We start from the raw sequence: 22642 nt of genomic DNA on the forward strand, positions 1-22642 counted from the left end.
GCCACCCGCCTCCCCTGGGCTGGGAAGGCTGGGGCTGTGCCGTCGCCTGCCTTCCTGGCGTTCTGGGACTGGGGAGGCCATGGCTGTCAGGTGCTCCTTTGGGGCTGGGTGGCTAGCTGCAGGACTGGGCCAGTAGCCACGGTGTGGGGCAGAGGCAGCTCTGGGCTCCAGCAGGAGGGAAAGGGGGGCTCAGCTCCAGCGGGAGGGGTGGGGCTGGAGGCTAGCCTTCCCCAGCTGGCGGTTCACACGCTGCTCATGCACAAGGGACCATTATGACAATTCTGTCTGACCTCCTGCATAACTCAGGTAATAGAACTTAACCCAGTTATTACTATATCACCAGTCCTCCTCTACTTCCAGAGATCTCCCCCACCAAAGATAATACTAAACTTGTCCACATTATCTTCCACGGTTTCTTGCCTTCTATGGACATTCAAAGATCAGCAGTGAGTTTTCTAGATATGTAAGGACATTTGGAGGCTTAAAGACTCAGACTCCCCTCGACCCCCTCTTCCCAGCAGGGATTTCCCTACACCACCCCACCCACCCAAATTTCCCTCCCCCCATTACATGCAGGGTTGCCCATTTAGTTGGTTGGAAATTTGAATGGAAATTGAAACATTAATACACACTTTAAAAGCATATATAGTGTATGAGAAAATATTTTAACCTGAGAAAGCATAATGGGTTTGAAAATTATGAACAAAGACTAACTTCCTCATACAGCTGTTATTTATGACAATGTTGGCGCATTTGTTTCGACTATATTGGCCTACCTAATAAATTCTAATTATTACTTGTAAGCAAGGTCTGAATGATCTCTTCCCTGACAGCTAGTGATGAGCCAGGGTGGGTGAAAAGGCTTCAGGACCAGACTGTATTTACATGAACACATCTATTCTGCCTAGGTATCCAACAGACAGAGCTGTGATACCCAAGTGATCAATTTGGGCTGGTGTTGGGTTACAAATCACTTGAGTATTAAATGTGGGGGTCATGAAATGTTGTTATCCTTATTGTAAGAGTAAAGGGCAACAGAACTGTACTTAGCCTGACTGAACGAGGGGGTCTCCTTCAGTGCTTAATTTGTGCGAGGGCTTGCCAGGGCTGAGCCCCGGCAGCTCTAGGCTTAGCAGTTCATAGCCCTGGGACCTCTGGGCTTGCCACATCAGTTATGAAAATAAACTTGCTTGAGCCCCGGCACCTCTTTCATTACAAATTAAGCACTGGTCACCCTCAACTGAACTGCACTCCTTAAGCAGGAGGTTTGGATGCCATATGCTAGTGGAGAGAGATAGAGAGAAAGAGGGTGGGGCACAGGTGTTTTGCTTGGTGGAGTGGGCTCTGCCTAAGAGTCACAGGCACTATTTGACCTGCGCCTCTCTCCTGTTTAGAGATAGAACTGATTAGGCTCTATAGAGAGAGTCTTTTGGTTTGTTAAGTGACCTCTAGAGCTGAAATCACTGATAATCAGGTTTAAGTGCTTGGACCTGCTGTGGGACAGTGTTTCTGTGGAAGAGACAGCCCAGCCTGCATTAGCAGCAAGGTTCCCCCACTCAGAGCTGAAATACCTGAGAGCTGGGTGGAACCTCGAGAGGCCGACTCACACAGGTCACAGTGGCAGGTGGCAGCAGAAGGTGATGGTGCAGGCCATTGTGGACAGAGCAATGGAATGAACGGTGGCACAATAACAGCAGCAGCCAGAGCATTTGTTTGTTGGACTATGTTTTAGTGACTTCGCTCCAGAATACTGGATTTTTGACTGGGAAACATAAATATACATTTCCTAGTAGGCCAAGATTTTAAAAATGCATTATTTGCTACGGTCGTTGTCTCACATCATTGCTATCTCGAGAGGTCATTATCTTGGGGGGGGGGTTTCTGTACTAAACTTTTTTATTATAATTAATTTTTATGTAAGAATGGCCATATTGGGTCAGAACAATTGTCCATCTACCCCGGTATCCTGTTGTCCGACAGTGGCCAATGCCAGGTGCTTCAGAGGGAATGAACAGAACGAAGAATCATCTAGTGATCCATCCCCTGTCGTTCACTTCCAGCTTCTGGCAAAAAGAGGCTAGGGTCACTCAGAGCATGGTGTTGCATCCCTACCCATCCTGGCTAATAGCCATTGATGGACCTAACCTCCATGAACTTATCCAGTTCTTTTTGAACCCTGTTATAAGTTTGGCCTTAACAGCATCTCTGGCAAGATGTTCCACAGGTGACTGTGCACTGTGTGAAGAAATACTTCCTTTGGTTTGTTTTAAACTTGCTGTCTATTAATTTAATTGGGTAATCCCTGGTTCTCGTGTTAAGCAACGAGGTAAATAACACTTCCTTATTCATTTTCTCCACACCAGTCAAGATATTCTAGGCCTCTATTATATCCCCTTTTAATCGTCTCTTTTCCGAGCTGAAAAATCTTAGTCTTCTTAATTTCTCCTCACATGGAATCTGTTCCACACCCCTAATCATTTTTGTTGCCCTTCTAGGTACCTTTGCCAATTAAAATATATCTTTTTGAGATGGGGTGACCAGACCTGCATGCAGTATTCAAGATGTGAGCATATCATGGATTTATATAATAAATGTGGAGGAGCTTGGTTTACCAGACTGATCAGCCAAGCCAATACTGACAACCTACATGAAAAGGCTGCAAAACACCATGCCTCTGGACTGCATCAACATGCAGAAAGGCTTAAACCAGTCGCTGTCAAAGCCAATTTTAGAAGAACTTAATAAGGCTGTAAAGAATCCTGGAGACACAACTCAGTTTATGTGAGCCAACATGGCTGTGCATCATACTTTCTATTTAAGCAAGAGATACCACACACTACAAACTGGAGGCCACTGTTAAGTGCATTGTCACTTGTTTATCCTGAAGTTGGACACTGGCTCCGAACAAAACTGGCAAGTGCTTGCTATCTTTTGGCAAAAAATTCAGCTGTCTAGAAGCATGCGATGCAAAGTGAAAGACTCAGCAGTTGAAAGAGTGAAGAACTCTCTCACCACATTCAAAAAATATGCATACATGGCTGATGAATACACCAATTCAAATAGACATCAAGTATTAAGTCATTGTGTATGTTATCTTGATGTCCGTGGCAGGCCAGTAGATGCATTCTAAAAGTGAGGTTATAGAAGACACATCAGCTGCATCTGTGACAGAGTTAAATGCTTGTAAATTGAACTGCAAACAGATGGCTGCTTGTGCATTTGATGGAGCTACAAACTTCTCTGGAAGACATAGTGGAGTACTAGCTTTGCTCATAGAAAAGTGTAACCCTAAACTCTCCTATACACACTACAGAGGCCATCTACTCCAGCTAGCACTAGTACAACCTGCAGAATCTTCAAGAGACATTAAAAAGCCATAAATTTAATTGCTTTGTTATACTCTTTTTTTCAGTAAGAGTCCAAAACGACTGAACGACTTGGAAACAAAACAGAAGATACACTGGGACTGAAGTTCAAATTAGTCTACCTTGGGAAAACATGCTGGCTTTCTCATGAGCGATTCTTGGCTGTTTTAAAATTACTGGCTTTGGAAAGTATCTACCAGGATAGGACAGATCTAAGTAGAGAGGCTGGTGTATTACTTTTATTACTAAAGTTCAGAGAAGACTATCGCCATTTTCTGTCTTTTAAGTCTACTGTTGAAACCACTTGAGTCATTAAACAGTGCCATCCAGGCATCTGCTACACCAATAGTATATCTTTGTCCATCAGTAGAAGCTACGCTGGGATCAATCACAGAGCTATCGCTTGAAAACATACTGGAAGAAGCGAAGACTTCAGTCCAGAAGTTGACTAATGAAGGCACATATATGGACTCCTTAAGAGAAGAGGACAAGAAGTGTTTGTTAAACCAGCTGGAAAAATACACAGACTTGATTCTTACAAATCTACTATAGTGATTTCTGGATTCTACTCAACCTCTATGTAGCTTTTAGAGATGGCTGTGTTATAAAACACCTACAGTTGAGTGGAAGTGAGGCACTACCAGCAATAGTGATCAGGATAGAATAGAGAATTTTGAACACAGAATGGAATATCATACGACGAACGAATGAAGATTTAACTTCAACTTCTTCTTTATCACTAGTGGTTCGACCCAATCTTTGAGATATGTTTCCTGGGATGAAAGAAGTAGGAATTGTTACTCCCAGTCACAGCAGTTACAGTGAGCATTCTTTTTGCTCATTGAATAGAATTTTGTGTTCTGAAAGAAGTCACCTTCTGCCATGTGTCCTCATGAAGGACTGGAAGTAAAGGACACACAAGAAGACACCAAAGAGTTGTGCAAAATTACAACAAGAAACCAAGAAGGATGTACATGTAGTGCTTCAAAGTAGGCTTGAATAGCCAACTTTAATTTCTGTGAGGATTTTAAAACATGAGTTAAATCTAATAAAATGGTTGTGAAACATTTTTCAGTTTTTACTATAGTGCCATACAGCCCACCTTCGCCCTCACGGTCTCAACCCTCGTCAGCCCTCAGCCTCCCTGTATATTCAAACTCCCTCACCCTCCCCCATTTTCAATTCCTGGGTAAAACACTGCTTCCCAGTCAACAGAGGTCAACATTTCACCCACTCTACAGAAAGATCTGAAGGAAACTATTAGAGTTTCCTGACTCCTACACAGGTGTTTCCTGCTTGGGGGTATGACATGACTTATGGTCAGTGAGATTACCATGCTTTATAAGGATTAAAGTTATTCTAGTGCAAAGGGCTAGAGGAGGCCCCATGCATCACTCCAATCCCAGTTAAGGATTTAAGTGAAATTTAAACCATACGCAAGTCGGTGTGGAGGCTCTACAGGGGTGGAATTTCATTTTTAGCATTATTTAAGTTCCAATAAGAGATTTAGTATTCAAAGAGATAAATATTACCACCCTTAATGTTTTAATCTGCAAATTCACAAACAAGACAGCTATTTTGTATTTTAAAATCCAAAAATGTTTAACAGGCAATTTCTAAAGATTAATACAAAAACTCTACTAACACACATTTCATTTTCTTCCCTAAAACATCTAACAAGAAACATTAATTTAATGTAGGATTAAAAATGATTGAAGACTTAATCTTCTTTATATTCTTACCATAAGACATTTTAAATTAATTAACACATTAAATTACCATACATTTAAAAAAACTCCAAAAAAAAAAAACAAACAGGTTTAGATATTCCCTAAGAGGCAAACTGATCATCTTGGATTATACTCATCACCTCTTGCCAACTTTCACACTTCAAAACCGACCACTTGTTATACCAAAGCACTATTTGAGCTCCTGGTCCTACATATCATGGTTAGATTGGTTAGGCATGTTGCCAGTAGAATGCTTTTTAAATAAAAACTAAGAAAATAAGAGTCAACCAGTTAAAAAAATATAATAATGAACATTTTGTGCCAGGCCAGTGGTCATTCACATATTTCATTCTGACCACTCAAATATGCACTAATTTTTCAAATTTCTGAAAAAGTAAAAATTAGAAACTGTAATGATGATTTTGTGTGCAATGATCTATCACAAAATATGGCATTTAATCTAATTTTTATATTCAGTCATTATTTTCCAACATTTCTAGAAAAATAGGACATCCTTATTTTTTCTAGCTGAAAATACGTCCTTACTTATTTTGTCATGTTTTCTTGTGATACTATTCAATTACTGAAAATGGCAAACATCTTTCTGGAAGCAAATATATATACTGAGTTATGAGGCAAAAGAAAATGAAAGAATTTTAAAAGTCAAGGCCATGCATGAAGGTTTGAATCCTCTACAGCTAAAATGAATGGCTAAGCAAAGCATATGAGGCATAACAGCTTTTTTGCTGGAGGAAAAACCAATTTATATCCCAGCTCACTGAACAAATTCTAGTCGAGTAAGTTTGCCTCAAAATGTTATTACATGATATAAAATTCATACATGCACAAAATATTATGTCTCTTTAAAATTAGGAAATAGCACATATGTACTGGTTTCAGAGTAGCATATGTACTGTTAGCTAAAATGTAATACAAGTTTCCATTATTTATAAAAGTATTCTATCCTTACAAGCTCAGACGGTATGAGATTTTGAAGGATTTCATGAGAATAAAAACAAACAATTACAAAAGTATCAAAAAGCTATAACTTTCAGGGTTGTACCATAACTATAGTAACAGTGCATATTCAGCAATGCAGTCCATATTCACTATGTAATAAATTCTCCTCTCAGTGTCCCTATTGTTACACTCAGATGTTGATTCTCTTTGATAAATGATTCCAAGTATCACTACTTAGGTTTTTTTTTTTTTTCCTCCTGAATTAACCACATCAAGTAGTATATACAAGTACAGTTTCCTGAAAAGTATTTTAGGTGAGCAGTAATACTGTATGGCTGAATCACCATCAAATGAGCAGAGAATGCAGAGCATTTCCCTGTTGTGTTAGGTCAAAATACAATGAGGAATAGATATCATACACCACTGATGTCACTGGTGACTGTTATAACACGATCAGCGGGCAATTCCATTTTGATTCTGGGCAGTTACAGAAATGATGAAAAAGAAATGTAATGAAACCATATTTCTGAATGATCTCTTGGGACGCAGATCGTCTCGGATACATGCTGACCATGCCAAGTCTCACAGTTTCACTGTTTACCATCCAGGCACTGGCAAAGCTGTTATTGTCTGTTAAGTCTAATAATCCATGACAGGATAAAAGTATGTCATGACCAGTCTGAAACAGGAAAGGAGTCACCCCTACCAAGGGCCCAAATCCACATTCCTTGTACAATACACACTCTCACCAGGCTCAGTGCGTGGTTTGGGGTGTGCAAAGAACACAACTGGGACCAAAATAACATCCAAGTCTGCCGCCACTTCCCTGGAAATCAGAAAAGAGAAATGCTCCAAGAGCCTCTGCCACGTTGGCAGGCCCCACTTGTTTCTTACCTTTTGACCATTTGCTACTGACTCACAATAGAACAGATGCCAACAGCTTAGGTCAGATGCAGGCACATACCTGGTAATCAACACTGTGCCTGGAATTAGTTTTATATGTTTGGGTACTGTTGACACTGCTTAACTCATTTACATATATCTTGACAACAGCTAATTTAAAGGTTTTGGGATTGATTTTTTTTAATATAGCCTAGAGACAATTTTGGCTCATCCAAGCTTACATTTGTCCTTCAAGGATACTGTCAAGCACTTTTTCCCCCACCAGAAAGTCTATGATTTACATCTGCAGAGAACGAATCAACCCCCAGTGTAAAGATGAAAACAAGCTGTTTGAAACCCTAAATATGCTTCAGACAAGTAATTATGGAGAATGAATTAGTTATCCACACAGTCATTAAGCAACCTCCACACTTGCATGAAAGAAATGAAATCATCTCGAGACAAAAAGGTCAGACTCCAAGATCATAATAGAGGTAGTCGACTACCCTGTTAATTATCCTTAAACTATCCTCAGAAGTTGGTTGCAAGCATCAGGGGAAAGAGCTAGACCTCTGGAAATCCAACTCTCAATTTCTAGCTAAAAGCGAATGACTTGCAAAATGAGTCATCCTGATCAGAATCATTTGTTTCACAATATAGCACTGAAACTACATTCTAATTTATTTAGACTAACATCAAGGCAGAGTCACAAAGTGACTATTAAATCAGTAGAATTTACAAAGGGAAAAAAAACCCTCCACAATTTCAGAGGAAAAAACCTGATCAACCACTTCACATCTAGTGATTTCCAGGTACATTTCCCCCCTTTCATGACTGTCACGTGTCTTCAAAAGCATGATTGTAGCATCCTACCATCCAGAGGACAAAGTACTCTTCTCCTTGGAAAAAAAGGAGAACACGGCATCATCTCTGTATGTGATGCAACCATCTTTCCACTTTCATTTCGCCACAACTTCAGGATTTGGCCATGTTACTACCATTTACTGGATTCAGGAGATTTCCTACCACACAGCAATGACCCAAAGCATGAATTTTCACTATACTGATGCACAATGCTGTCCTATCACATGGCACTATAAATCATTGTGTGTCATGCACAAACACAGAGAACGATAGCTGATGTTGGGCTAGCAAGCTGATTTAATTTGGTCTCTTTGGAATTGGTGCAAGAAGCAGCCATCTGAAACAACAATTTACACTGGCTTGTGAACGACCTGGATTTGGTCATTTTTCTAACTTCTGTGCCTGAATGACACATACTGGATGCAGTACCGATGGCTAGCAAAGTCATCTGCAATATATCGTTGGTGTGGTTCTCACTGCAGATCCATAAACTGGAACAGGAATTGTCATAACTAAGAAACTGCTCTCAGCATCCCTTCCTTTAGTTTTCTGGAACATCCTGCATAAAACAAAAATCTCAGTATAACATCTCATTCAGACTCTCAGAGTGTTCTCCGGGAATAGGTAACTTTTTGCTATAACCAATTTACAGAAGAATGGTTCTCAATACACATAAGAGGATTGCAACTAGCTGTTTGGCTCAATCAAATGTCAGATAGCAGTAAATTGTAAGGCAAGAGTATGTAAAAATAATAAAATAAAGGCTTTTTTGCTTTTAGGAATATAAAACCTTACATAGCATGGGTGGGGCAACAAACCAGATCTGATATTTGTGACCTTGTTAACAGAGAACATTCTTAGTACCTATTCAGGGAAGGCTTCAGCCAGGGTCCATGGAACCTCACACAAGGGCCCCAATTTATTTTTCCTAGGACCTAGAAAGTTTAGATCCATGAAGAATGCCCAACAATCAGAGGGCTGTGGTCATCATAAGAACTGGGAACCTCAAAAAACATAGCCAGGATAGGGATCCAGGAGAAATTGTGCACAGCTGCTTCTATGGTATACCACTGTCTCAAAACGTTTTCCTCCTCGCTGAATCTGGTGTCCTTTGCTTTTAGATGTCCAGCTACAGTAGCTCTCTATGAGGCTGACTGCCAGCATAGAGAAGAGAAAATATTTGTACTCCACCCCATATGCCCATCTATTCAGTTCTATTGGCCAATCATGCTAGAAGAGGAAGGCGAGTTTCCCTGTGGTGGTAGGATTGGTACTCCTGCTCTGCATGAGGACTTCTGATGGTGCACAACATAGAGAGAAAGATTACAGTTTAATTGACCTTAATGGCACCCTGGAAGAGGAGGGGGAGAATGCTCTACTGTCTGACTCACAGGCCTCATGTTCCACTGAAGCTTGGGGTATCAGGGTACCATAAGAGATGTCTAGACCATAAATTGGCCTGAGCAGATGTTAAGAAGGAAAACTAGGCAGAGAGAGTTTGGAATTGAAGTGGAGGGTCATTCAGTCCTCATTAGATAACTGAGCCATTCACTAGCCCCATCTCCTCCCAAGCTGGACAGACTGCCTTGGCTGATGTCTACCCCAAAATGGCGAGCTGGACAAAAAGGTCCCGCCACAGATTACACCAGGCATGATTCATAGGAGCCACAGCACTTGGTGCACTCTCCTGGAAGTTTCTGCTGTAGCCCATGGTGAAGCTACACTTCACTCAAGAGCTCCCTGAGCCGTCATAAGGTAACTGCATGCTAGGGAGACAGTATGGGCTTCAGGGAAAAAAAATGGCAGCGCCGGGCATGAATTGCCTAGCAACAGGTAGGGACAGAGCCTACCATAGCAAAAGACAAAAGAAGCAGCAGACCAGTTTCAGGCTGAGGTATGATCCTCAGAGGAAGAACTATGAAAGGCAAGAGAGTTGTGGGAATTGTACACTAAGGAAGCTAGCAGAAGCCAGTGTTGGCGCAGGGAACTGAGGTCAGTCTATGAATGGTAGGCCAGGTCACTGAAATTGGCTGTGTCAGTCCATAAGAAGTTACGTCTAAACCTAGCCTATGGGATAACCATCTAAACCAACACTGTGAATAGCTTTTATTAGTTCTTATTTTAGTATTAAGACAGTGCCTAGTGGCCCCATTAGGGATCAAAGCCCCCATTAGGCTATGCAGTGCACAGGCACATAAAAAGATAGTCCCTGCCCTGAAGAATCTACAATCTAAGTATAAAACAACAGACAACAGATGTATACAGACAGAAGGGAAAGCACTGGGATTATTATGAAGTATGCTCGGCTCATCAGCCATTCTCAGATTTTGAGGCATCACAGCAGAGAGGAGTGTTAAGAAGGACCTAATGGGGTGGATATATGAGCTGCTGCTGAGCTGTCAAGTCAGGCCTGCAGTGACACAGTTTGAGCACCAATTAAACTAAGTCAAAATAGGGCATCCTCATTAAAAATGAGAGTGTCTCCAAATCAGAAGGTGCGCCAATTTAATTCAACATGCAACCAATTTAGTTAAAATCAGCACTCAAACTGCATGTAGACGTACGCACAGTTTCAGAGCAAGGGGGAGGCTGGGAAAAGGAAAAGGGGCAGATGGTTTCTGTAAATCCACGTTGGTGAGGATTTTCTCTTTGACAAACTGACAAACCAAAAAAAAATGACATTGGAATCCCACTGTAGTCCACCTCCCAACTCTGCTGGGGTTTGGATTTGTGTCCCCAGTTCTGCCATATTTACACTACAATCGCTATTCTTTCTTTAAAGCACCATTTTATATCTTGTACGCTGGTATTGTTGGCAATTTAATACTATAAATTCTCATTAAAATTCAGATAAAAGGATATTTTAATGTCATACATGAGAGAAAATTCTCAGATAATTCCAACTTTTTCCTCAAAGTCAACAAAATAATCCTATCTTCACTTGAACTGCTGAGCACAAGCACCTATTTTTCCCTCAAGTCACTGAGAAAGTTTGAGACTCATCATGAATACCTCCTCCACATAAATGAACACTGCTGTATTCATTTAGAAAACAAAAACAGTATTATAGGGAAATATGCTGCTCTCCATTCTGGTGCAATATCCTCTGGTGCAATATCTGGTGCAATAACAGTGTAATGTTAGAAATGGCATTCTGCTCAGCCTACCTAAAACAATCAGAAACTTCTTCCACTATAAAACAACAACTGTAATATGTTACTGTTTTGTTTTTTTCCTTTTACACTGCAACACTAAATTTTACAAGACAGGATATGCTGTGCTATAAAATGAAGATGTCTGAATAACTATTTTGTCTTTCTGTATTTTACTGTCCATTCCTTCACTGCCACGTACTAAAAATTTTATTATATATATATATATATATATATATATATATACACACACACATATACACACACACACAACTGTATTTCAATAACAGAAAACGCCTACCCCAAACAAGCTGTAATTTCATTACATCAGCCTGCATTATAGCTTCAAATGAAAAAACTACATAAAGATTTCAATTTAGGAGTGTCTGAACAGATGAACGTGAAAGGAAAGTTCATCTCAGGTCAACTTGATAGCTCAGCAGTCAGTGCTTTATACTACCACAAAGAACTTTAAAGTCTGGGCATTGTAAATATGACTTTTCAGACTCCAGGAAGAGTCAGCATTCACTTTTCTTTTATCACCTTTTCCTGAATGTATGTCATGAAGGTCAGAAAGTCAACAAAGCACTGAAAAGTGTTTGAATTCATTTTTATTCTGCAAAAATGCTTAAACAAATGTTTACAGTTCAGCACATGCTGAGCTGGGTCTAGATGTGGAACTGAGACATTCATAAAACACCTTCTCCACTTTCTATAACCATACTTCTCAGTCCCTTCTTTGTGTTTGAGAGAATAAATCAATCAGTGTCTGGGATCACTCACTGCAAAAACTGAAATAATGAAAATCCAGTTTACATTGATTTTAAAATGCTAAGCTGTTAGATGCTAGGCAAAATGATCACTGCTTGGTCTCCAACTAATCCTGAAAAATACACAGATGATTAACAGCATATCTACTGTAATTGACAGCCTCAGATGTGATGATAATACAGGAGCAATGGCAGAAATGGGGCCCAGGGAAGAATGAAAACCTATACGAAAGTAACAGATTCTTAGAGGCCAAAACCCTACAAAGTTTAATTTGGTCATGTAAGGCAGTTGGTGAATATCACACACCATTTATTAGTACAAGGCTTCACTATGAACTGTCTGCAAACAGGATTTTTATAAAAGAAGGACTAACTTTCAAAAACAGATCCTTTTACTCATTTATCTTAGCTCTTTCTCAATTTAAGACTGTTAAGAGGGTATTATTTTTACAAGCCTTACACGCTTCATTTAAAAAGATTTCCATTCTTATTTGGTCTCTCCTGCTCTGCTCCTCACTCTCAACATACAGTGAGAAAAAACAGGGGGAAAAAATGTAGCAGTACCCTAACCTCTGAAGCATGGCTCAGGAAGCCTTAATCAAATATAAATGGCAGGGAAAGTAAGACTGGAGAAGAATAAAGGACCACAGAGACTTGGAGGCAGAAATGTATATGATAAAGGGGAAGGTGACAAAACTGTATCACCTAAAATTGCATAAATTAGACAAGGCTGGGCAAGATCAATACTTGACTGAGAGACTTCCAAGAAAGTCGCAATGCTGCTAGAAATGGAGCTGATAATTGAGTACATACCACCACATATTCAATATTGAATCAAATAGCCCAGAATGGTGGCAAGCGTGCACTATGTTATCTTCCAGATGGGATGTAAAACTGAGCTATTTATTGTATGTGGCTATTAAAAAATCCCATGGCACTGTTTGCAAGATTAGGGGGCTCTGCAACAAAATACAGTATTTTTCACCTTCTGTCAAGATGGCATAGTGTTGTTGTGTATTGTTAAAACATTTCAGTCCAGCAGTGGCTGCAGATTCTGAATTTTAATATATGTACATCCTGAAAGTTCACACATGTAGCATTCCCTATTCCTGATTTCCTTTCAAGTATAAATTTTACTGTAATGCTGATTATTAATGTCATTAAACGTATAAGATGTGCAATATGGTAGAGCTTCAAGACCAATTCTAATGTTATTGGCCTTGATTTCTCAACCTCCACATTAAATTATGGGCAGCTTCTCTCTCCTCCACCCCTTTTTTTTGTTAATGAATGCTGTCACCTGCAGGATTTTGTCTTGTAAAATAGTTTCCATTTTAACACACTGTTTTCACATGCTCAGAACTTTTAAAAATAGTCACCTTTTGGCCTGAAATTTTCTATGAGTTCCTGCCTGAAGATGAATTTTTAAGTTTTAAGTTTTTTTCTTAAGTTCTTTCTGCTGTCAGCAAGAATACAAAAATACACTTCCATTTAAGATCTGATTTGCAAGCACAATCCTAGATTTAGTACATGCCTAACTTTGAAAATCTGGACAAAAATCTGTGTGATGATAAGAGATTACTTTCAACACACATATGTAAGTAAGGTTGTTTAAAAATGCATTATACGGGACTTGTAAAATACTATGGGGTCACACTAGAATGTTCCAAAACATACACAAAAGTAGGCAAGAGTTGGGTTCATCCTTAACTTTCACATTTCCTGACTTAATTCTGAAACCTAAACATTGCATTAACATAGATTTTTGCATTACTTATATAATCAGACTGAGTTTGCAGAGTATCTTGGGAGTCTTCTGATGAAAGACTCTATATAAATGAGAGTCATTATAATTAAAAGTGAGTTAAAAGGCCTGCTAATCTGCGAAACAGTAGTAAATCTAGAGGGACGTGTTCATTTTTAAATGTAGATCCTTGAAATTTCATCAGGAGTGGGGAAGGGTAGGAGGAATCTTCAATTATTACCTTTTTGCAGTGGAAGGTCAGAATCCTCGGATTGTCAGGCTTATTATGAAAATTCAGTTCAGACACCATGTTCTAGTTTCTAAAAGGGGCCAGTGCTCTTTTACCAGGAAATACTATAGTTCAAATTAAACCCAATATGCTGGTCAGGAATATTTCTGTCTGAAAAAGCAATTTTCCTTTACATGTATTATTTATCTGTTTCATCTCTTGAACTCTCCCATATGGGGGAAGGGAGACTAAATTCTTAACCTTGAAAAAAATCTTTAAAACTGAACAACAAAGAGGGAGATGGGCAAAATGCCTGTAGAAACATTGCTTTGATTTTGACACATGGGAATAAAAGAAAAAAGGCAGCTAACTCTTTTTTAATCAAAACATCTTCCATCTCATGTGCAAATTGCAACAGCTGAGAAAGCATCCTACTCAATCTCCCAAAATTGGTGTCAGCATGCTTGATGTAAATATTGGTTTACAAGGGATGTGTGTATACAGTAATCATCTTGGGGCTCTACTGGATTTACCACTTGTGTCGCATGTTGGAGAAACAGCAATTCTGACGTACATGTGGGGGGGGGTAGTATAAACAGGAACAGGTGACTGTAGCGAGGCAACGACTCACCGGTGCGGCGCCTCCTGCTGGTCGTGTCGGGAATTAGCTCTCCAGCCTTCGGAGCACCTCCTCCTGGCCGGTGTCTTGCCTGCCACTGGCCCCGTGTCCCTCCCAGACCCCGGTGCCCTTTCCCTTAGGGTTCTGCCCCAGCAGTACCCCCACACTCTGGGTCTCCCCTCCCAGGGGAACCCTCAACCCTCTAAACCCACCTTGCTTCAGTGGCTACTGCCAGTCATCATCTAACCCCCGCTCACTGGGGAAGACTGCAGTGTAATGGCTACTCATCATTGGCAAGGGGTTTTAGGACCAGCTGCCTCTGCAGCTCCAGTACCTTTCTGGGCCTTTACCAAGGCCTGCAACCTGGGGGTTTACCAGGCTGGAGCTCCCCAGCTCCCTTTGCCCTTCCCCAGCACTGCTCCAGCTCTACGTACCTTGCTCCCAGGCAGCTAGCCCTTCCCACTCCAGGGCTAGAGTGAGACTCCTCCAGCTTCTGGCCCACAGCCCTCTTATAAGGGCCAGCTGTGGCCTGATTGAGGCATGGCCCCAGCTGTGGCTGCTTCCCCCAATCAGCCTAGCTGTTCCCAGCCATAGCCTCTCCAGGGCTACTTTAACCCCTTCAGGGCCGGAGTGGAGTGACCACCCCGCTACAGTGACCTAGTCACCTGAGATAAAAGCCTTTCTATTTTTTTTTTTAATAGACATCAGAGTGATACAATTGTCATTAACAACCCACGTTGTTCTCTGGGAGGGACAATATCTATTAAACAAGTTGACAGTGGAAGGTTTAATAGATGGCTCAATAAATTCTACATAAATTCTTATTGAATACACATCTGGAGAATAACCCTGATTGCTCAATGAATTTCTGAAATGTTTAGGGCAACATTCTACATTCATTCTGAAAGGATCACTGTCTAACAATTTTCCCCCAAGCAATCAGACCAGTTTTTACACCTAAAACTAAAACTAAACAAACTAAAACAGCAAGATGTCTTTCAAAAATAAAGATGAGAAACGAAGAGCTCATGTTGTACCAAAAACAAGGTTATCAGTGGGCAGCTATCAAATAATGTAGCTAAAGAAGCATGGATTAGGCAGTGCCACCATTCCATAAGTTCTATAAACACTGTCAGCTATGGTACCTTGATACAACATCGATGTGCCCTTTCCTGTGTGCTTAGAAAAACGACAAAAGCATAAATTTAGAACTCAAAACTGAGTTTCATGCTGAAATCCAATGCTCTGTTGTTATTATTCAATTCCTTTGGCTTACCTATGTGTTCGTCTTTCTTTTCAAATCAGTCTGCATGTTATCATTAAGAAAATATCTCCAATTCTGATCTGACAATCTGAACAAAACTGCATAAAGTTATGGTGAATTTATGATTTTCAAAATTTTAATAAAAAGGAGCCACAGCCAAAGAAGACAGAAAAAGAAACCTTCATGCACATAACAGGTTTTTTTAACGTAGGAGAAACTATGAAATGTATCACTCTGGGTGTTTATTATGGCTCTCTCTCTTTACAGGAGACCTGATCAGAAAAATTGTCCAGGAAATAGTAACAGGGAATTTCCTTCTTCCTTCCTTGGGGAATGGTAAATAATGAAGGACAAGTCATTGATACAGAGTGATCTGGTTTCAGAGTAACAGCCGTGTTAGTCTGTATTCGTAAAAAGAAAAGGAGTACTTGTGGCACCTTAGAGACTAACCAGTTTATTTGAGCATGAGCTTTCGTGAGCTACAGCTCACTTCATCGGATGCATAGCATATCGTGGAAACTGCAGAAGACATTATATACACACAGAGACCATGAAACAAAACTTCCTCCCACCTCACTCCCCCGCTGGCAACAGCTTATCTAAAGTGATCCTCAAGTGATCCTTCAGGATAGGTTGTAGATCCTTAATAATGCGTTGGAGGGGTTTTAGTTGGGGGCTGAAGGTGACGGCTAGTGGCGTTCTGTTATTTTCTTTGTTAGGCCTGTCCTGTAGTAGGTGACTTCTGGGAACTCTTCTGGCTCTATCAATCTGTTTCTTCACTTCCGCAGGTGGGTACTGTAATTGTAAGAATGCTTGATAGAGATCTTGTAGGTGTTTGTCTCTGTCTGAGGGGTTGGAGCAAATGCGGTTGTATCGCAGAGCTTGGCTGTAGACGATGGATCGTGTGGTGTGGTCAGGGTGAAAGCTGGAGGCATGTAGGTAGGAATAGCGGTCAGTAGGTTTCCGGTATAGGGTGGTGTTGATGTGACCATCGTTTATTAGCACTGTAGTGTCCAGGAAGTGGATCTCTTGTGTGGACTGGACCAGGCTGAGGTTGATGGTGGGATGGAAATTGTTGAAATCACGGTGGAATTCCTCAAGGGCTTCTTTTCCATGGGTCCAGATGATGAAGATGTCATCAATATAGCGCAAGTAAAGTAGGGGCGTTAGGGGACGAGAGCTGAGGAAGCGTTGTTCTAAATCAGCCATAAAAATGTTGGCATACTGTGGGGCCATGCGGGTACCCATAGCAGTGCCGCTGATCTGAAGGTATACATTGTCCCCAAATGTAAAATAGTTATGGGTAAGGACAAAGTCACAAAGTTCAGCCACCAGGTTAGCCGTGACATTATCGGGGATAGTGTTCTTGATGGCTTGTAGTCCATCTTTGTGTGGAATGTTGGTGTAGAGGGCTTCTACATCCATAGTGGCCAGGATGGTGTTATCAGGAAGATCACCAATGGATTGTAGTTTCCTCAGGAAGTCAGTGGTGTCTCGAAGGTAGCTGGGAGTGCTGGTAGCGTAGGGCCTGAGGAGTGAGTCTACATAGCCGGACAATCCTGCTGTCAGGGTGCCAATGCCTGAGACGATGGGGCGCCCAGGATTTCCAGGTTTATGGATCTTGGGTAGTAGATAGAATATCCCAGGTCGGGGTTCCAGGGGTGTGTCTGTGCGGATTTGATCTTGTGCTTTTTCAGGAAGTTTCTTGAGCAAATGCTGTAGATGCTTTTGGTAACTCTCAGTGGGATCAGAGGGTAATGGCTTGTAGAAAGTGGTGTTGGAGAGCTGCCGAGCAGCCTCTTGTTCATATTCCGACCTATCTCAATTTAAAACAGTTAAATGTAGATGTGTGCATCTATGAACAAAGAGAGTAGGCCATTCTTACACAGATCAGTGTCTGGAAAACCAAAGAGACCCACCTTGGGTAAGAAAAGTGAGGCAGGGAGTCCCACAGTGCCATGCTCAGCCAGCTGCGGAGGGGATGCACCACGGAGCAGCTACACTCTTGTAATACCATTGCTGTGTGAAAGCATTGAACTGTTGCAACAGCTTCATGCAACTGATCCCCTTTCAACAGTATTATGGTCCAGTTTGGACAGAACCAAATAAGACTTTTTTCATTACCTAATTGTGGAGGCTTTAAGTTACCTCTAAAATTAGGTAATCAAGGGAAATTTAAAATCAAGAGAAATCAGTGGTACAATTGGCTTAATGCTGACCTCCCACACAGATATTGACACTTATGATGCCCGAAAGCCTTTTGGCTTGTTGGCTATAAGACAAGAATGTATTCAGGATGCTCAAAGTAAGCAAGCAAGCTCGATAAACCAGAGGAAATGGACGTACTACTGAAGAAAGCCTACTAATATCAGCAGTTAACAGTGTGGGGCACAGACTGTTTCACAGAGAATTAAAACAAAATCTAGCAAGGCAGGAATGTGAAGGACGGTATGTTCCAGCATTATACTGACATACCATAAAAAAGACATAAGAAAATAAGATGATGAATAGTATTTCTTTGAAATATTCATAATAAACATATCATTTGACAGCACAAAAGGTAGAAAGAAGGCAGGTCTGTCTGACATGGAAGGAAAGCATGTTTGTGCATAACCCAAAGGACAGCCAATCAAGCACAGCTCATCCATGTAAAATTATGACCTCTTAATGTTGCCAAGGTCACTGAGATTGATACAAACTCAGGTTACTGAGGCAGCTTTAATTGCACCCACAATTTAACAGGTAAAAGTAAAGAATTTCAATAAACGTGCTGATTTCAGTCAACACTTTCTGTTTATACAGTTTGTCTGCCTCCTTTTCACCATGTGCAAATCCACTTGCATAGAGTTATTGTCACTGAAATGTGCCAATAAGTTACCTCACAGTGGCAGCTATTTCTTGTTCATATGACAAAGAAAATCTGAAGGTAACCATTGGCAAAATTTAAGCTTTTTAGTTAGAGTTACTGTACCTACATAAAAAAGTTTCTCTGAGACATATATTCTCCAGGACAGAAAATGTAACATCATTTGATTTGAGCGAGTGAGCAGAATAGTCTGGGGGTTTTGTTTTGCCTTTAAAAAAAAATCATAGCTGGTTAAAATCTGGTACAAAAGGTACATATTGAGCTTTGTTTGGAAAGTACAAAAATATGTGAGAGAAAAAAAAATTGCAACAAAAAAGAGCCCCAAAAAGCACAGACCGTTACTCAGAAGGCAGGTGGCTAGTGTCATCTTAAGCTCCACACTGTTTCCAATAAAACAAATTTAGTACACATGACATGGTATATTTTGTCAAAACAGCAAGATATTAAATAAGGTCCCTTAATTCAGACAGGATTTTTGAAGAACCCCAGAATCTACAGGATTTTCGAAAGAATTACAGAATTAAATCTGAGCACCAAAAGAATAGTTCTAGAGGATTTTTGTTTGCTTGTTTTAAAGAACACTGGTAAATTAAGATCCTGGCACTGTACTGTGCATCACCGAGACTAATTAAAGTACATGTGGGGCAGGGGGATTTAATAGGGGGATGTAGCAATTAAATAAATAAAGGTAAATGCAGGTCTAACATTGTATTTGAGAGGCTTAATTTCCTTTGGATGTTATGAATCCTTAATATATCCGCAGGAATTTGTACAGTCAGTCTTCAAAGGGAACATCAGGTTAAATCATATTTTTAAATCTTACTTTCACTTTACCTTAGAGATGGACCAAATCATTCCCTTTCATACAAATCTGGAAGCGTGGGAGAAGGGAAGAGAGGAGAGAAATGTTCAGAATCGAATTGCTGGATTAGAAACTGCTTTTATGGTTTTGGTTCTAGGTGAGATCCAAAACCAAGGGATCTATTCTCTATGTCCAGTTCAACTGCAGCTGAAATGTGAAAACAGATATTCTTGTGAGATTTGGTTCTGGATAGCAGAAAGCTCATGAGACTTCTAGCACTCAAGAGGGCCTCACAAGGTATGCCTACAATGCAGGTGAGAATATATCTCCCAGCTCAGGTAGATACACATGCATGCACTAGTTCTGCTTGAGCTAGCATACTAAAAATAGCCGTGCAGATTATGCAGCTCCAGCACTTAAGCTCAAACCCCACCGCCATGCTCCCGCCTGGTCTGAGCTCAGGTGGCTAACTGAAGTCTCTGCCAGAGCCATAACACCCACAGTACCATTTTTAGCATGCTAGCTTGAGTCAGGCTTGCTCCCAACTGCAGTGAAAACATACCCAAAGAGAAAAGGAGTACTTGTGGCACCTTAGAGACTAACCAATTTATTTGAGCGTAAGCTTTCGTGAGCTACAGCTCACTTCATTAGATGCATGCAGTGGAAAATACAGTGGAGAGATTTATATACACAGAGAACATGAAACAATGGGTGGTACCATACACACTGTAACAAGAGTGATCAGGTAAGGTGAGCTATTACAAGCAGGAGAACGGGGGTTGGGGGGGAGCGGGGAACCTTTTGTAGTGATAGTCAAGGTGGGCCATTTCCAGCAGTTGACAAGAACGTGTGAGCAACAGTGGTGGGGGGGGGGAAATAAACATGGGGAAATAGTTTTACTTTGTGTAATGACACATCCACTCCCAGTCTTTATTCAAGCCTAAGTTAATTGAATCCAGTTTGCAAATTAATTCCAATTCAGCAGTCTCTCGTTGGAGTCTGTTTTTGAAGTTTTTTTTATTGAAGAATTGCCACTTTTAGGTCTGTAATCGAGTGACCAAAGAGATTGTTATAATTCTTGACGTCTGATTTATGTCCATTTATTCTTTTACGTAGAGATTGTCCAGTTTGACCAATGTACATGGCAGAGAGGCATTGCTGGCACATGATGGCATATATCACATTGGTAGATGTGCAGGAGAATGAGCCTCTGATAGCGTGGCTGATATGATTAGGCCCTATGATGGTGTCCCCTAAATAGGTATGTGGACACAGTTGGCAACGGGCCTTTGAGGAATTCCACCATGATTTCAACAATTTCCATCCCACCATCAACCTCAGCCTGGACCAGTCCACACAAGAGATCCACTTCCTTGACACTATGGTGCTAATAAGAGATGGTCACATACACTCCACCCTACACCGGAAACCTACTGACAGCTATGCCTACCTACATTCCTCCAGCTTTCATCCAGACCACACCACATGATCCATTGTCTACAGCCAAGCTCTTTTCCATGGGTCCAGATGATGAAGATGTCATCAGTGTAGCGCAAGTAGAGTAGGGGCATTAGGGGACGAGAGCTGAGGAAGCGTTATTCTAAGTCAGCCATAAAAATGTTGGTATACTGTGGGGCCATGCGGGTACCCATAGCAGTGCCGCTGATTTGAAGGTATACATTGTCCCCAAATGTGAAATAGTTATGGGTGAGGACAAAGTCACAAAGCTCAGCCACCAGGTTTGCCATGACGTTATCGGGGATACTGTTCCTGATGGCTTGTAGTCCATATTTGTGTGGACACTATGGTGCTAATAAGCAATGGTCACATAAACACCACCCTATACTGGAAACCTACTGACCGCTATGCGGATACAGACTAACATGGGTGCTACTCCGATACCCAAAGATATCTCCAAATCCTTACCTAATCCTCATTCAGATTTGAACACTGCCTCTTCATGCCACCTCTTATTTACTTTCTCTAAATATGTTATTTGCTTGTTTTTGATTAACTTTCAGTTTGGACCATGACAATAGTCAAGTCAATGTCATTTGCATTTAGCTTCCATTTCTAGTGAACTTCATTTTCAGGCGCTCGTACGCCAGCACAATGATCCAATGTTTGCAAAATGCATGGTAAAAGCATGTGGTTTTGTCTGATTTAATTCAGGTAAACATTTCTACTCCGTTTAGGTTTTGTAAATGCGTGGCTTTACAAAACTCAACATTTGGGACAAATTTATATGTTGTTGTCAAAACAAAAGAGTAAACGACAGATTAAGGCAATTAATGATAATAATACCTCACTCTTAAATAGCGCTTTTCATCAGTAGATCTCAGATCACTTTGCAAACCAGATCAGTATCACTATCCCCATTTTAGAGTTAGGGAAAGAGAGCCACAGAGAGGTGAAGTCACTTGCCCACGGTTACCAAGCAGGCCAGTGGCAGAAACAGAAACACAACCTATGCCTTCCGATTCCCAGTCCAGTGCTCAAATCAACTAGACCATGCTGTTTAAACATACTTAAATAAATCTCCTGGTTGCTACAGTGTTGCTAGGATTCAGGATGATGCAAATTTTGCATTGACAACTAAAGATACTATAACTGACTGGGGTTTGTTATAAACTTAATCCCTCTTCATCTGTGGGTGCCAGGAGACTGTCAAATGTGATATACATCAGGAGTTATTATTGCCCAATGTCTTGTCTTTTCTCTCCTGCTTCCCCTCCTCTTGTCAGTTGACCTCTGGTCATTTCAATTTACCTATCTCCATCCAGACTTTTTTTTAAGTGTTAAAGGTATTTTACCAACTACCACTGTCTTTGATTTAATACCACTTTCTCAACTTAAAGCACCTGCCTTCTCGGGGTTTATAGGAGCCATCTGACTGCAATATAAACACATGGGCTAACAGCAAGACCAGTGTTCAGCTGGCAGAACAAGAAAACAGATTCCCACAAAAATTATGAACAGAATTTGTATTTCAAAGAGTCAGAAGGAAAATAATTTTCTAGTTGGAACTCTCTTGCATTCCTCAAGACTTCAGGTCACAAATATTAAAGGCTGCAACAAAAATACATAAATCTGTGACTGCAGTCCCAGAGGATCAATGAAATCCTTTCTTCATTGTCCTGACTTGTTTGTTTGAAAACAAAGAGCACAAATGACTCCAGCATCCAGGGTTTACCAACCATGTGAAAAAAAAAGTCTACCTTTCACAGTTCTTACTGTATGCAGACATTACCACTGTATAAATCCAATCAATCACCATTTGCGTGCCTTGAAAAACAACATAAAGGATACCATCACCCACTGCCAAAACAAATATACCAAATCCCAAAGGGATTTGGATTACACAGATTCATCCCAATTGCCAAAGAGTTCATAGA

The 22642-nt window shown here is 40.7% G+C and overlaps 1 protein-coding gene across 2 annotated transcripts in view; it reads right to left on the minus strand.

The window, feature by feature from the left end:
• Window positions 1-19454, minus strand: part of PTPRE (protein tyrosine phosphatase receptor type E) — a 224334-nt gene extending 204880 nt beyond the window's left edge. Inside the window, exon 1 of one of the 2 annotated variants that reach the window (XM_043551995.1) lies at window positions 19280-19454. In XM_043551995.1, coding sequence (XP_043407930.1) covers window positions 19280-19300 — 21 coding nt within the window. In that variant the 5' untranslated portion in view covers window positions 19301-19454. The remainder of the gene's footprint in view (window positions 1-19279) is intronic. The other variant, XM_043551999.1, reaches the window with a different exon arrangement.
• Window positions 19455-22642: the final 3188 nt, after the last annotated feature.

This window comes from Chelonia mydas, chromosome 7 (assembly GCF_015237465.2).
Source record: "Chelonia mydas isolate rCheMyd1 chromosome 7, rCheMyd1.pri.v2, whole genome shotgun sequence".
NCBI classification, from domain to species: domain Eukaryota; kingdom Metazoa; phylum Chordata; order Testudines; family Cheloniidae; genus Chelonia; species Chelonia mydas.